Source organism: Meriones unguiculatus, chromosome 21, assembly GCF_030254825.1.
Source record: "Meriones unguiculatus strain TT.TT164.6M chromosome 21, Bangor_MerUng_6.1, whole genome shotgun sequence".
NCBI classification, from domain to species: Eukaryota; Metazoa; Chordata; class Mammalia; order Rodentia; family Muridae; genus Meriones; species Meriones unguiculatus.
In genome coordinates this window covers 2,964,308-2,982,844 of record NC_083368.1, presented here as the reverse complement: position 1 = coordinate 2,982,844, position 18,537 = coordinate 2,964,308, and the positions used below count along the sequence as shown (strand labels likewise).

Sequence of the window (18,537 nt, the reverse complement as noted above, 5' to 3'; positions counted from 1 at the left end):
TATATAGTATGTGTACACGAATGTGTGTGTGTGTATATATATAGTATGTGTACACGAATGTGTGTGTGTATATATATATAGTATGTGTACACGTATGTGTGTGTGTATATATATAGTATGTGTACACGTATGTGTGTGTGTATATATATAGTATGTGTACACGTATGAGTGTGTGTATATATATAGTATGTGTACACGTATGTGTGTGTGTGTGTATATATATAGTATGTGTACACGTATGTGTGTGTGTATATATATAGTATGTGTACACGTATGTGTGTGTGTGTGTATATATATAGTATGTGTACACGTATGTGTGTGTGTATATATATAGTATGTGTACACGAATGTGTGTGTATATATATATATAGTATGTGTACACGTATGTGTGTGTGTATATATATAGTATGTGTACACGTATGTGTGTGTATATATATAGTATGTGTACACGTATGTGTGTGTATATATATAGTATGTGTACACGTATGTGTGTGTGTATATATATAGTATGTGTACACGTATGTGTGTGTATATATATAGTATGTGTACACGTATGAGTGTGTGTATATATATAGTATGTGTACACGTATGTGTGTGTGTGTATATATATAGTATGTGTACACGTATGTGTGTGTATATATAGTATGTGTACACGTATGTGTGTGTGTATATATATATATATAGTATGTGTACACGTATGTGTGTGTGTGTATATATAGTATGTGTACACGTATGTGTGTGTGTATATATAGTATGTGTACACGTATGTGTGTGTGTATATATATATAGTATGTGTACACGTGTGTGTGTGTATATATATATAGTATGTGTACACGTATGTGTGTGTATATATATAGTATGTGTACACGAATGTGTGTGTATATATATAGTATGTGTACACGTGTGTGTGTGTATATATATAGTATGTGTACACGTGTGTGTGTATATATATAGTATGTGTACACGTATGTGTGTGTGTGTATATATAGTATGTGTACACGTATGTGTGTGTATATATATAGTATGTGTACACGTATGTGTGTGTGTATATATATAGTACGTGTACATGTATGTGTGTGTGTATATATATAGTATGTGTACACGTATGTGTGTGTGTATATATAGTATGTGTACACGTATGTGTGTGTGTATATATATATATAGTACGTGTACATGTATGTGTGTGTGTGTGTATATATATAGTATGTGTACACGTATGTGTGTATATATATATAGTATGTGTACACGTATGTGTGTGTGTATATATATATAGTATGTGTACACGTATGAGTGTGTGTATATATATAGTATGTGTACACGAATGTGTGTGTATATATATAGTATGTGTACACGTGTGTGTGTGTGTATATATAGTATGTGTACACGTATGTGTGTGCATATATATAGTATGTGTACACGTATGAGTGTGTGTATATATATAGTATGTGTACACGTATGTGTGTGCATATATATAGTATGTGTACACGTATGAGTGTGTGTATATATATAGTATGTGTACACGTATGTGTGTGTATATATATAGTATGTGTACACGTATGTGTGTGTGTATATATATATATAGTATGTGTACACGTATGTGTGTGTGTGTATATATATAGTATGTGTACACGAATGTATGTGTATATATATAGTATGTGTACACGAATGTGTGTGTATATATATAGTATGTGTACACGTGTGTGTGTGTGTGTATATAGTATGTGTACACGTATGTGTGTGCATATATATAGTATGTGTACACGTATGAGTGTGTGTATATATATAGTATGTGTACACGAATGTGTGTGTATATATATAGTATGTGTACACGTGTGTGTGTGTATATATATAGTATGTGTACACGAATGTGTGTGTATATATATAGTATGTGTACACGTGTGTGTGTGTATATATAGTATGTGTACACGTATGTGTGTGCATATATATAGTATGTGTACACGTATGAGTGTGTGTATATATATAGTATGTGTACACGTATGTGTGTGTGTATATATATAGTATGTGTACACGTATGTGTGTGTGTATATATAGTATGTGTACACGTATGTGTGTGTATATATATATATAATACGTGTGCATGTATGTGTGTGTGTATATATATAGTATGTGTACACGTATGTGTGTGTGTATATATATATAGTATGTGTACACGTATGTGTGTGTGTATATATATAGTATGTGTACACGTATGTGTGTGTGTGTATATATATAGTATGTGTACACGAATGTGTGTGTATATATATATAGTATGTGTACACGTATGTGTGTGTGTATATATATAGTATGTGTACACGTATGTGTGTGTATATATATAGTATGTGTACACGTATGAGTGTGTGTATATATATAGTATGTGTACACGTATGTGTGTGTGTATATATATAGTATGTGTACACGTATGTGTGTGTGTGTATATATATAGTATGTGTACACGAATGTGTGTGTATATATATATAGTATGTGTACACGTATGTGTGTGTGTATATATATAGTATGTGTACACGAATGTGTGTGTGTATATATATATAGTATGTGTACCCGTATGTGTGTGTGTATATATATATAGTATGTGTACACGTATATGTGTGTGTGTATATATAGTACGTGTACACGTATGTATGTGTATATATATATAGTACGTGTACACGTATGTGTGTGTGTGTGTATATATAGTATGTGTACACGTATGTGTGTGTATATATATATATAGTACGTGTACACGTGTGTGTGTGTATATATATAGTATGTGTACACGTATGTGTGTGTGTATATATATAGTATGTGTACACGTATGTGTGTGTGTGTATATATATAGTATGTGTACACGAATGTGTGTGTGTGTATATATATAGTATGTGTACACGAATGTGTGTGTGTATATATATATAGTATGTGTACACGTATGTGTGTGTGTATATATATAGTATGTGTACACGTATGTGTGTGTGTATATATATAGTATGTGTACACGTATGAGTGTGTGTATATATATAGTATGTGTACACGTATGTGTGTGTGTGTGTATATATATAGTATGTGTACACGTATGTGTGTGTGTATATATATAGTATGTGTACACGTATGTGTGTGTGTGTGTATATATATAGTATGTGTACACGTATGTGTGTGTGTATATATATAGTATGTGTACACGAATGTGTGTGTATATATATATATAGTATGTGTACACGTATGTGTGTGTGTATATATATAGTATGTGTACACGTATGTGTGTGTATATATATAGTATGTGTACACGTATGTGTGTGTATATATATAGTATGTGTACACGTATGTGTGTGTGTATATATATAGTATGTGTACACGTATGTGTGTGTATATATATAGTATGTGTACACGTATGAGTGTGTGTATATATATAGTATGTGTACACGTATGTGTGTGTGTGTATATATATAGTATGTGTACACGTATGTGTGTGTATATATAGTATGTGTACACGTATGTGTGTGTGTATATATATAGTATGTGTACACGTATGTGTGTGTGTATATATAGTATGTGTACACGTATGTGTGTGTATATATATATATAATACGTGTGCATGTATGTGTGTGTGTATATATATAGTATGTGTACACGTATGTGTGTGTGTATATATATATAGTATGTGTACACGTATGTGTGTGTGTATATATATAGTATGTGTACACGTATGTGTGTGTGTGTATATATATAGTATGTGTACACGAATGTGTGTGTATATATATATAGTATGTGTACACGTATGTGTGTGTGTATATATATAGTATGTGTACACGTATGTGTGTGTATATATATAGTATGTGTACACGTATGAGTGTGTGTATATATATAGTATGTGTACACGTATGTGTGTGTGTATATATATAGTATGTGTACACGTATGTGTGTGTGTGTATATATATAGTATGTGTACACGAATGTGTGTGTATATATATATAGTATGTGTACACGTATGTGTGTGTGTATATATATAGTATGTGTACACGTATGTGTGTGTGTATATATAGTATGTGTACACGTATGTGTGTGTGTATATATATAGTATGTGTACACGAATGTGTGTGTGTATATATATATAGTATGTGTACCCGTATGTGTGTGTGTATATATATATAGTATGTGTACACGTATATGTGTGTGTGTATATATAGTACGTGTACACGTATGTATGTGAATATATATATAGTACGTGTACACGTATGTGTGTGTGTGTGTATATATAGTATGTGTACACGTATGTGTGTGTATATATATATAGTACGTGTACACGTGTGTGTGTGTATATATATAGTATGTGTACACGTATGTGTGTGTGTATATATATAGTATGTGTACACGTATGTGTGTGTGTGTATATATATAGTATGTGTACACGAATGTGTGTGTGTGTATATATATAGTATGTGTACACGAATGTGTGTGTGTATATATATATAGTATGTGTACACGTATGTGTGTGTGTATATATATAGTATGTGTACACGTATGTGTGTGTGTATATATATAGTATGTGTACACGTATGAGTGTGTGTATATATATAGTATGTGTACACGTATGTGTGTGTGTGTGTATATATATAGTATGTGTACACGTATGTGTGTGTGTATATATATAGTATGTGTACACGTATGTGTGTGTGTGTGTATATATATAGTATGTGTACACGTATGTGTGTGTGTATATATATAGTATGTGTACACGAATGTGTGTGTATATATATAGTATGTGTACACGTATGTGTGTGTGTATATATATAGTATGTGTACACGTATGTGTGTGTATATATATAGTATGTGTACACGTATGTGTGTGTATATATATAGTATGTGTACACGTATGTGTGTGTGTATATATATAGTATGTGTACACGTATGTGTGTGTATATATATAGTATGTGTACACGTATGAGTGTGTGTATATATATAGTATGTGTACACGTATGTGTGTGTGTGTATATATATAGTATGTGTACACGTATGTGTGTGTATATATAGTATGTGTACACGTATGTGTGTGTGTATATATATATATAGTATGTGTACACGTATGTGTGTGTGTGTATATATAGTATGTGTACACGTATGTGTGTGTGTATATATAGTATGTGTACACGTATATGTGTGTGTGTATATATAGTACGTGTACACGTATGTATGTGTATATATATATAGTACGTGTACACGTATGTGTGTGTGTGTGTATATATAGTATGTGTACACGTATGTGTGTGTATATATATATATAGTACGTGTACACGTGTGTGTGTGTATATATATAGTATGTGTACACGTATGTGTGTGTGTATATATATAGTATGTGTACACGTATGTGTGTGTGTGTATATATATAGTATGTGTACACGAATGTGTGTGTGTGTATATATATAGTATGTGTACACGAATGTGTGTGTGTATATATATATAGTATGTGTACACGTATGTGTGTGTGTATATATATAGTATGTGTACACGTATGTGTGTGTGTATATATATAGTATGTGTACACGTATGAGTGTGTGTATATATATAGTATGTGTACACGTATGTGTGTGTGTGTGTATATATATAGTATGTGTACACGTATGTGTGTGTGTATATATATAGTATGTGTACACGTATGTGTGTGTGTGTGTATATATATAGTATGTGTACACGTATGTGTGTGTGTATATATATAGTATGTGTACACGAATGTGTGTGTATATATATATATAGTATGTGTACACGTATGTGTGTGTGTATATATATAGTATGTGTACACGTATGTGTGTGTATATATATAGTATGTGTACACGTATGTGTGTGTATATATATAGTATGTGTACACGTATGTGTGTGTGTATATATATAGTATGTGTACACGTATGTGTGTGTATATATATAGTATGTGTACACGTATGAGTGTGTGTATATATATAGTATGTGTACACGTATGTGTGTGTGTGTATATATATAGTATGTGTACACGTATGTGTGTGTATATATAGTATGTGTACACGTATGTGTGTGTGTATATATATAGTATGTGTACACGTATGTGTGTGTGTATATATAGTATGTGTACACGTATGTGTGTGTATATATATATATAATACGTGTGCATGTATGTGTGTGTGTATATATATAGTATGTGTACACGTATGTGTGTGTGTATATATATATAGTATGTGTACACGTATGTGTGTGTGTATATATATAGTATGTGTACACGTATGTGTGTGTGTGTATATATATAGTATGTGTACACGAATGTGTGTGTATATATATATAGTATGTGTACACGTATGTGTGTGTGTATATATATAGTATGTGTACACGTATGTGTGTGTATATATATAGTATGTGTACACGTATGAGTGTGTGTATATATATAGTATGTGTACACGTATGTGTGTGTGTATATATATAGTATGTGTACACGTATGTGTGTGTGTGTATATATATAGTATGTGTACACGAATGTGTGTGTATATATATATAGTATGTGTACACGTATGTGTGTGTGTATATATATAGTATGTGTACACGTATGTGTGTGTGTATATATAGTATGTGTACACGTATGTGTGTGTGTATATATATAGTATGTGTACACGAATGTGTGTGTGTATATATATATAGTATGTGTACCCGTATGTGTGTGTGTATATATATATAGTATGTGTACACGTATATGTGTGTGTGTATATATAGTACGTGTACACGTATGTATGTGAATATATATATAGTACGTGTACACGTATGTGTGTGTGTGTGTATATATAGTATGTGTACACGTATGTGTGTGTATATATATATAGTACGTGTACACGTGTGTGTGTGTATATATATAGTATGTGTACACGTATGTGTGTGTGTATATATATAGTATGTGTACACGTATGTGTGTGTGTGTATATATATAGTATGTGTACACGAATGTGTGTGTGTGTATATATATAGTATGTGTACACGAATGTGTGTGTGTATATATATATAGTATGTGTACACGTATGTGTGTGTGTATATATATAGTATGTGTACACGTATGTGTGTGTGTATATATATAGTATGTGTACACGTATGAGTGTGTGTATATATATAGTATGTGTACACGTATGTGTGTGTGTGTGTATATATATAGTATGTGTACACGTATGTGTGTGTGTATATATATAGTATGTGTACACGTATGTGTGTGTGTGTGTATATATATAGTATGTGTACACGTATGTGTGTGTGTATATATATAGTATGTGTACACGAATGTGTGTGTATATATATAGTATGTGTACACGTATGTGTGTGTGTATATATATAGTATGTGTACACGTATGTGTGTGTATATATATAGTATGTGTACACGTATGTGTGTGTATATATATAGTATGTGTACACGTATGTGTGTGTGTATATATATAGTATGTGTACACGTATGTGTGTGTATATATATAGTATGTGTACACGTATGAGTGTGTGTATATATATAGTATGTGTACACGTATGTGTGTGTGTGTATATATATAGTATGTGTACACGTATGTGTGTGTATATATAGTATGTGTACACGTATGTGTGTGTGTATATATATATATAGTATGTGTACACGTATGTGTGTGTGTGTATATATAGTATGTGTACACGTATGTGTGTGTGTATATATAGTATGTGTACACGTATGTGTGTGTGTATATATATATAGTATGTGTACACGTGTGTGTGTGTATATATATATAGTATGTGTACACGTATGTGTGTGTATATATATAGTATGTGTACACGAATGTGTGTGTATATATATAGTATGTGTACACGTATGTGTGTGTGTATATATATAGTATGTGTACACGTGTGTGTGTATATATATAGTATGTGTACACGTATGTGTGTGTGTATATATAGTATGTGTACACGTATGTGTGTGTATATATATAGTATGTGTACACGTATGTGTGTGTGTGTGTATATATATAGTATGTGTATACGTATGTGTGTGTGTATATATATATATATCGTATGTGTACACTCACACATATATATATACATACACACACACACACACTCAATAGGGCAAGACAAGCAGCAGAGAAAATGGATTTTCTACCTCAGCAGTTGGGAGAATTACATCAGCTGCTCATCTCTGTCAAAGGAAGGACGTTATAACAGAAGACTCAAATTACCTTTCCATACTTCTGAGCACAGGATCCAGTAAGAAGGGAATGAAATATGATGATGGTTTCATTCAAGTCCCAGAGAAATACCCGCTGAGGGGAGAAGACAAAAAATGAGTTATCTTATCTGTCAGTCACAGGGAAATAAACCAAAAAGAAAAAAAAAAAAAAGGAAAACTGAAAAATCCACAAATATGTGAGAGTATAATAACATAATTTTAGACAATCAATGGTCCACAAAAGAAATCATAAATAAAATTAGAAAACCCATTGGGATGAATGAAATAACAAACAAAACAAAACAAAACAAAAAACAACAACATATTAAAACTTATGAGACAAAAAAAAAAAAAAAAACTTATGAGACAGTGAGAGCAATGGTGAAAGGGAATTTTAACCATAAATACACATTAAAGGAAAGAAGCAGGTGGCATGAGAAGCATGACTTTAATTCCACCAGTTGAGAAACAGAGGCAGGAGAATCTCTGCGAGTTTGAAGCCATCTAAGTTTACAGAGAGAACTTCAGGCCAGCCTGGGCTATCCAGCAAGACAAGAGAAAAAAAGAGAAAAGAAAAAGAGAGCAAGCAAGCAGATGGCATGGGTGTATGCCTGCACTCCCCAAACTGGGGAAACAGACAGGAACTGTTAATTGCTACCCTAGGCTACACAACAAGAGCCTATAACAAGAGAAGAAGGCAAAGGAAGCAGCAAGCCTCAGGGCAGATCATTACAGGCTTATGGCTCTGGGTTCAATCCCTAGTCCAAGAAGAAGAAAAAAAAAAATCTCAAATCATAGCCATACTATATATCCAAGGACCATTCGACATGAAAGGCAAACTAAAGCTAACGCTGGGGAAAGGAAGAAACCAATCAAGGATAAAAGAGAAAGAACCTAAGAGACAGAACAGAATAAAGACAGTGAAAGCAACAGTGGGTTCTCTGAAAATATCAGCAGACCTGACATTTACCAAGACAGATGAAGGAAAGTCAGAGATTCAAATTACTAAAACCATAAATGCAAGTGGGGACAACAGTATGGACTTCCTAGACATCAGTGGACCCTATGAATCATCAACAGTTGCATGCCAAAAAAACTGGATAACCAGGTGAAATAGTCTACTTCCCAAGAAACACACAACACAACCTAAATTGACTCAAGAAAAAGAAAAAAACCTGCCACTAGTAAGGAGCTTGGAGCCAGCCATTTAAAATGACACTAAAGGAAAAGCCTGAGATCCAGTGGTCTCACTGGTGAATTACAGCGGACATTTAAGTAAAGTAAGAATCAACATCATCTTGGCCATTCTGATGGGTGTAAGGTGATATCTCAGGATCGTTTTGATTTGCATTTCCCTGATGGCTAATGAGGATGAGCATTTCTTTAAGTGTTTTTCTGCCATTCGATATTCCTCTGTCGAGAATTCTCTGTTTAGCTCTGTTCCCCATTTTTTAAGTGGATTACTTGGTTTGCTGCTTTTCAGCTTCTTTAGTTCTTTGTATATACTGGATATTAGTCCTCTGTCAGATAAAGGGTTAGTGAAGATTCTTTCCCAATCTGTAGGCAGTCGTTTTGTTTTGATGACGGTATCCTTTGCTTTACAGAAACTTTTCAGTTTCATGAGGTCCCATTTATTGATTGTTGCTCTTAGAGCCTGTGCTGTTGGTGTTCTGTTCAGGAAGTTGTCTCCTGTGCCAATGAGTTCTAGGCTGTTCCCCACTTTTTTTTCCAATTGATTTAGGGTATCTGGTTTTATGTTGAGGTCCTTGATCCACTTTGACTTTAGTTTTGTGCAGGGTGATAAATATGGATCTATTTTCATTTTTCTGCATGTAGACATCCAGTTGGTCCAGCACCATTTGTTGAAGATGCTGTCTTTTTTCCATTGAATGGAATTGGCTTCTTTGTCGAATATTGAGTATTCATAGGTGTGTGGATTTATTTCTGGGTCTTCTATGCGGTTCCATTGATCCTCCTTTCTGTTTCTAAGGTATTCCATGCAGTTTTTATTACTGTTGCCCTGTAGTACAGCTTGAGATCAGGAATGGAGATACCTCCAGATGATCTGTTGTCGTACAGGATCGTTTTGGAGATTCTGGGTTTTTTGTTTCTCCATATGAAGCTGAGAATCTTTTTTTCAAGGTCTGTAAAGAATTGAGTTGGTATTTTGATGGAAATTGCATTGAATCAAAACAGGATCAGATGAATGGGGAGGAGGTCCCCCCTATCAGTGGACTTGGAAAGGGGCACGGTGGAGATGAGGGAGGGAGGGAGGGACTGGGAGGGAATGAGTGATCGGGACACGGCTGGGATACAGAGTTAATAAAATGTAACTGATAAAAAAAATTAAAATAAAAAATAAAATAAATAAATAAATTTCAACCATTAATAAAAAAATAAATAAAAAATTTGAGTTACATCATTAAGTTGTTTATTTGTATTTTTTATGTAGGCATTTAAAGCTGTAAATCCCCCCATAGAACTACTCTCAGTGTGTCCCAGAGATTTTGCTGTGTTGTTTTCATTTTTGTTTTAGTTCTAGGAAGACTTTTATTTCTCCCTTCATTGATTCTTTGACTTATTCATTAATTCAGTGATGAGTTGTTTAATTCCCATAAGTTTGTGTATTTACTAGAGATTGTTTGCTGTCAACTTTAGGTTTTATTGTATTATGATCACATAGGATACATGGGATAATTTCAATATTTTTATTTAATAAATATATATTTTTTTGTCCAAAAAAAAAAAAGAATCAACATCATTTCCTAAAGTTTTCCAAAAACACACTGAGAAGGAAGGAACACTTTCTATTTCATGCAGTGAAGCCAGCATCACTCTAAGACTAGACAAGACTAGAGCAGTGTGGAAAATGACAGCCCTCATGAAAAACAGTGTACAGATCTCAACCAAATAGTAACAAGTGATCTTCCCCAACATATAAAAACAACTATATATTGTGATTGAGTGGGATCACTTCTTGGAATGTAAGGACAGTTCTCTAAATACATAAAATTAATCACTGCAACATAACAAGAGAGGAAAACCAAGCCGGGTGCAGTGGTGCATGCCTGTAATCCAGAAGTCTGTGAGGCAGAGGCAGGCAGATCTCTGAGTTCAAGGCCAGCCTGGTTTACAAAGTGAGTCCAGGACAGCCAGGGCTATACAGAGAAACCCTATCTCAAAAAAAAAAAAAAAAAAAAAAAAACCAAAAAACAAAACAGAAAGTTAAACTTGAGTTCAAACAGTGTTCTTATAAAACTAAATTTAAAATAAACAAGTTAAAAAACAGGAAAAAAATACCCTGTTCAAAAATTCATAGGGAATCTGAAGAGATCTTTAAATAACCAAAACCACCTCGAGAGAGGACAAAGTTGGAGGAGTTATGCCATTTAATTTACAATTCAAAGTCACAGAAAGACAGCCAATTTGATTAGTCATTAGGAAAATGCAAGTAAGAACTACAGTGAGATATCACTTTATACCCAACAGGGTAGCTTTTATTTTAAAAGGGGAGGGGCCAGACATATCTTTGTACGTTAAGTTCCAGTAGCCAGAGCTATGTAGAGAGGCTTTGTCTCACGACCACACCTAAAATACAATTTAAAAAGGGGAGGAGAGAAATAAGCATTGATGAGAATGTGGTCAATAATGGCGATGTAAAAGTGTGGAAGTCTGGTGGCTCCTCAAAAAGCTGAACACAAAATAAGATCCAGCAATTCCACTCTCTGTATAAAGAACTGGAGAAGTATAACACAAAGTGTTCAAAGCCTCATTATTCACAATGGCCTAGAAGTGAAAGTGTCCTTCAACAGACACAAGATAAGTCAGATGCAGTATGCATACACATACAGTGTGGAGTATCATCCAGCCATTAAAATACGTGAAATTATGATCCATGCTACAATGCAGATAAATCTCAAGAGCATTACACTTAGTGAAATGAGCTTGACAAAAGAGTACAGATAGTGGCTGGAGAGATGAGATGGCTCAGCAGTTAAGAGCACTCCCTGTTCTTCCTGGGTTCAATTCCTGGCAACCACATGATGGCTCACAACCAACCATTTATAATGTGATCTGATATCCCCTTCTGGCCCACAGGTATACATGAAGATAGAGCTCTCATATACATAAAATAAATGAATCTTAAAGAGTACAAATACTGTATGTTCACATTCAGCTATAGCTACACCAGGCAAATCCACAGTAGCAGAAAGCAGAAGAGTAGTTGCCATGGGCTATAAAAGAGTATCAAGAGTTACTGTTTAATAGGTACAGAGTATGTTTAGGATCAAGAAAAGGTTCTGAATACATGGCTGTCATCTGAGGACTTAGGAGTATGAGGCAGGATTGCCCAGGAGTTCAAGGCAAGGCTGAGACTGTCTCACAACAAACAAAATAAACAAAAAACCCACAAGTGTAGCTACTGTATTTAATAACACTGAATTATGCTCTTAAATGGTAAAATTGGGGGCCTGGAGAGACGGCTCAGTGGTTAAGAGCACTCACTGCTCTTCCAGAGGATCTGAGTTCAATTCCCAGCACCCACTAGCTCACAACCTGTAATGGGATCTGATGCCCCCTTCTGGTGTGTGTGAGAGGACAGAGCACTCAGCTATGTATGTCTGTATGCACACTCAGATCTATATAATATATAATGTTTTTATATATTATATATCTATATGGTGAGGTTATGGCTAGAGACTGGCTTAGCAGCTCGAGCACTGGCTGCTCATCTAGAGGTTTGACTCCCAGCACCCATGTATAGCTCACGAGAGTCTGTAACTCTAGTCACAGGGAATCAGACACTCTCTTCTAGTCTCTGCGGGCATGAGGCATGCATGTGATATATAGACATACATGCAGGCAAACTACCTACACATATTTTTAAAAATCATCCATACTCATAAAAATTTTCAAATCTTAAAAAAAAAAAAAAACTACAGTAAAGTCTTTAAAAAAGTGTTTCAGGTGGAGTCTCAGGTAACTCATGTATCCAAAGATGACCTTCAACTCCTGCTCTTCCTGCCTTCTGAAGTCATGGGATTACAGGTATGTACTATGTCCAGCAAAAAATGCTAAAAGTTTAGGTAATACACACTGTGGCACAATTGTTAAAAGTAAAGAGTTGTTAATCTTCCTAAGACTGACACTAGAACTTTAGTTTCCTTATTTCTTGTTGTATTTGCTCCCCAGAAGAGAAGAGGAAGACAGACTCTCTGTGCAGCTTCAATTTACCTGTGTCTAAGAGCATATAAATATATTTCTTTGCTTTACTGAATAACATCAAAGAAAAATGAAAACTACAAAATAAAAGTAATGCAGTAATTCTGACCTTAGAATTCTGTATGTTTTTTTTATTCTTTCCAACCATAACCAAAATCTATGTCCACAGTAAATTTCCCTGGTGTTCAAAGCACAGCATGGTTTGCTGGCATGCTCAGTAAGCAGTCACCAGATCCCACTTTCAGTTTCTTAATGGAAACAGTATGACATCATTCATAGCTCCTCTGGCTTTCTCCTAAAATGCAGTGTAATTTTTTTTTCCTCTGAATGTAGAAAACAATTTGTTCTTTCTGTTAAAGTTATCCTGAATCAGAAAAGGGGAAAACAACTGGAAGGGTTTATATATAGGTTAATACACACACACACACACACACACACACACACACACACACACACGCACGCTAAGTCATGGGTATGAATGGATTTTCTTTTACCTACATTTTTTTTTTCTCTTGGCCCTGAGAATTCAAGCAGACACAACACACAACATTATTTTTGCAAATTCCAGACATATGCCTGACAGAAGTGAGGAAAACAGAATAGGTTAAGTCAAGTGAGTTTCTTCACATACTTCTAATTCACTGTCCTGGGAAGAACCGGCATCGGCTTTCCTCTTGCCTCGGTTCTTGACAGTCATGTTTTTCCGGGACTGATCATCAGCATCTTTATTTGGTGTATTCTGGGACAAAGACGGGCTTGTAGACGAGTCTGCTGAAAGGAGAAGTAAGATACACAGGCTGTAAGAACTGCAGCAGAGAGTGGGGCTGACAGGAGGAATAGTAAAAAGACAGGGTCCTTATTTGAAAAATAAAGGAAACTGGGAAAAGAAAGAAGCCCCTTATACCAGAATGGCCAGGAGCCTGAAGTAACCAGAACTGTCTACAGAGACAATATCTGCCTACAGAGATAGTATCTGCCCACAGAGATGAAATCTACCTCTAGAGACAACTCTGCCTGAGAGACAATACTTGCTGACAGAGAGTGTCTCCCTTCCTAAAGACACCCTGAAAGGACAGACTGAACAACAAATTATGCCTTCTTATAGTCAGAATGTTTGTGACCACCATTTGAATTACACCAGGACCACCTCTCTCACACCTCATGAAAACCACCTCACAATTTCATTTATGAAGAAAATGTTCCTGACTGAGAGGTAGCCCAGTGGATAAGAGCACTTGCTGCTTTTGAAGAGACTTTGGTTTAGTTGATTCAAAGCCACCTGTAACTCCAGTTCTAGAGGTCCCAACGCCCTCTTCTGACCTTGGAGGGCAGCAGACAAGCAGTGGTATACATACATACATACATACATGTACACAAAATACACAGATATAAATAAATCTTTAAAAAAATTCAGAGGATAAAGCTTTAAAAAAAAGCTTTACAGTTTTTTAAACTGTTATTTTTGTTATTTTACATGCATAAGTGTTTGCTTACATGCATGTCTGTGTACCACATGCATGCAGTGTTCCAGGAGGTTTGAAGAGGACATCAGATCCCTGGAACTACTAGATCCAGACAATTGTTAATTTCCATGTGGACTTGAACCCAGGTCCTCTAGAAGAGCAGCCAGAGCTCTTAACCGTGGAGCCATCTCTCTAGTCTAAAATGGAAGAACTAATCTCTAAACTTTTTTTTTTTTTTTTTTTTTTGAAATATAGCCCAGACTGGCTTAGAACTCACAGGTATCCACCTCCCTCAGCTTCCCAAGTGTCAAGGGTATTCACCATGTCATCCAGCCTTTTTACTTACTATTTAAACTGTATTTAATACTTAAATTTAAGCAGTTTATTCTTTAAACTTTGTTGTAAATCACACTGTTTTGAGCAATGTAACTTAGACACATAATCATATCTGCAGCCATTGTAAAGCCACCTAAGTGCAGTTCCCCGAGAAACCGCCGTGGCAGAGGGCTGTGTAACCTTTCCCACGCGCTCTAGCTCCCACACTTACTCCTGTGAAGCAGGTGCTCTCACCGATCTTAAATAACCCACTAACTTTGCTTCACTCTGCCTCATCCTGAAATTCTGTGGTGTAATCAAGGACTAGGCTTTCTACAAGTAAGAAGTCCTTAGTGAAAGTGGACTCCTTGGGCTGCTGGTGGCACTGCAGGCAGGGCCATGCCTCCCAGTGCCACTCACAGGCAGTCTGCGGCTTGAGAGTCAAATGTTAGGGCTGCTGGGGAAAAACTGTAGTTGTTCTTAGAACATTAGGGACGTTTAAGACAGAAAGAGTGCCTGCTCCACGTTCCTAGCGGGAGTTTAAGACAGGCCTGGGTTGAACCTGGAAGCTGGCAACCTTCAGGCTGGCCCTTCGTCTGAAGAGCCCCGCTGAGTGCAGTGCACTCACGAGGAGGGCGGAGTGTGCACACTTCCCACTGTTGGCACTCTTCCGGTCCCCGCATCTACGCACATTCTACCAAGCAGTTTCTCCCCACAGTCTGTTTGTGCAGTTTACACTGGAAAGGGAAGCCAAGAGCATGGTAAACTAGCTTCTCCCAGAACAAAATCATCTCAGCATCGCACGGAAACACCTGTTGCTCCAGTACTCACCAGAGGGAAGCCGCTGTGGGGCTGGTACTACAGCACTAGGCTTCTCTGTCTGGTGCGTGGTAGCCGCTAATGTGGTATTCTCAGCATCACTGTTAGTTTGGCCTGCAACTCCAAAGCTGGAGCTAGGGTAGCAGGCCTGCTACTGATTCTGTCCAAGAATAGTATAGGTAGGATAATCCTGTGGGCCAAAGGAAAGAAAACAAGACTATTACCTATTAGTCATAATGATTTTCCTAAAATATTGTCTTCTTATTTTTTGACCTACCTAGCAGTCCCAAGAAATCAATAATTTTCAAAACGCAGAAACATGAGTATAGATGAATCATCTAAGTGAACAATGTATGTTTGATTAAACGCTCTTCAGGAGTAAGCCATAACGTGAAAAACTAAAGACCCTGTCCTTAGCAGATCAAAAACAAGAGCTGTGAGAGGAGAGAGCCCCTACAGGGCCGCATGCCACACAGATGGGAAGGCACTAGAAACACGGGGCCTCTGCTGGCACATGGACGCAACTCAGGGGACAGGCAGGAGGATGAATGAAAGTTTGAGGCCAGCCTGGACTATGGCACATCGCAGGGCAGCCAGGGGTACAGAGTGAGGCCCTGCCCCCAAAAATCAATTTACCCAATCAAAACTAAACAGCCCCCTCAACCCCAAGGTACTTGTGGATGTAAGAAAGAACAAAAGCCACAACAGAGGGACAGTCAGACCCAGAAAGTCAATGAGTAGGTTAATTGTAGCCAAAAAACCCACAGTCTGCGGAGACAGAAGTGGTCATGGCAGTTGCTGCAGAGAAAGTCTGAGCATGTTAAAAACAAAACAAACTCTACAACACAACACTGAAGATGTTACAGTGATCAATTAAGCACACACGTAACTCTGATCAAAACCAAATCACAGCCAGGCATGGTGGTGGAGAGGCGGGTGGATCTGAGTTCACGGCCAGCCTGGTCTACACAGTGAGTTCCAGGGCAGCCAGGGCTACATGGGGAAACCCTTGAAGAGCAAAATACCAAAACCAACCAACCAACCAAACTATAATCAAGGAATAAGGGGATGGGTGGAGGTATTTACTTATTCCACATTAGTTTGAGTGCCTTTTAAGTGAGTGCCAGTAATTTGTATAGGTTCTGGGAATAGAAAAGTGAACACAAACAGAGAAATGAATCACTGCTCTTGGAGTGCACATTCTAGTGGAGGTTGGGTGAGGCTTAGGTAGAGTAAACCCAGTAGGTAATGCTGCAGATAGAACCATATTCCTGGGAAGATTAGTAAGGAGCAAGAGAAACGTGATAGCGGCCAGAAAGTTCTGAGGGCATCTGGCAACAAGACTCAACAGTCTCCACTATTGCTGGTTGTTCCTTAGATGGGCAAGTTAACCGTGGAAAGAAGAGAGAAAGTGAAAGTCAGATGAATCTTACAAAGGAGGATGAACAAATGGGACACAGTACCTGATTTGAGATGCTGGCCACAGCTGCTGCCGGAATATTGGCAATTGCGGATGAAGTGGATATCAGGCTGGCATTTGTGCTTGAAGCTACAGTATTGAGAAGAGTAGGAAATATTAACGATCCCATGTAAACGCCTTAAAGATATGGGAAACAACTTGTTTTAATCGAACATATGTACAAGGAGACAAAGAACACTGGCTAAAGAAGCAAATGCTGGAAGCTGGAGAGACAGTTCAGTGGTTACGAGTACTGGCTGCTCTTCCAGAAAACCTGGGTTCAAGCTCTAGCACTCATATGATGGCTCGCAATCATGTAACTCCTGGTCCTCCTTCTGTCTCTGCGGCACCAGGCATACATATGGTGCACAGACATAAAACACGATTCAGGAACAATAAAAAAGAAGCAATCACTTGTTTTGCTTTTGCATGCCATACCTTGATTACAAACAAAACAATGGAATATCTGCTTCAACCTGAGTCCTCAGCTCTTAATAGGAAAGTCCTAGAAGAATGCATACACAATTCACAGCTCATACCGACACACCAGTAAAGTCAGAACTCAGCCAAATCATCACAATCTTTTCTAAAAGCTGAAGAATGATCCCCCTGCAAGTGACCTGACAGTCAGTAAAGCTCTGGGAATCCTAAGTTGTGGCACTGTTTATGGCCAGTCATCCCAAATTAGGTCTTTCCCGAGGGACATATTTATTTTGAGAAATATAGCTAGTTCTCCAAATTCTAACTGCTATATTCAAATAATGGCTTATTAATGTAGATCAAACAGCACCGCGAGGACTGGAGAGATGGTTTAGCAGGTAAAGGTGCTTGCTGCTAAGCCTCATGACCTGAGTTAGATTCCTAGGACCCACATGGGAGGAGAGCTCTGATTCTACAAGTGACCCTCTGACCTTCACATATGCATCAGGGCATTCACGCACACACACGGGCACACACAAACACAACAACAAAAAAAGTTAAATCCAATAAATCTGCAAAGACTCTGAAGATATTAAGTCTCATCAGCTCAGGTAAAAGTGCACTCTATCAGTAAGTTATTTGGTATGTCTTTAAGTTTTACA

The 18,537-nt window shown here is 36.6% G+C and overlaps 1 protein-coding gene across 1 annotated transcript in view; it reads right to left on the bottom strand.

Moving 5' to 3' along the window:
- LOC132646072 (eyes absent homolog 3-like) overlaps positions 1 to 18,537 on the bottom strand; it is a 122,795-nt gene that overhangs the window by 63,093 nt on the left and 41,165 nt on the right. Inside the window, 4 exon segments of the mRNA XM_060374201.1 lie at positions 8,187 to 8,270; positions 14,031 to 14,170; positions 16,009 to 16,186; positions 17,460 to 17,545. Of these exon segments, the coding sequence (XP_060230184.1) occupies positions 8,187 to 8,270; positions 14,031 to 14,170; positions 16,009 to 16,186; positions 17,460 to 17,545 (488 nt within the window).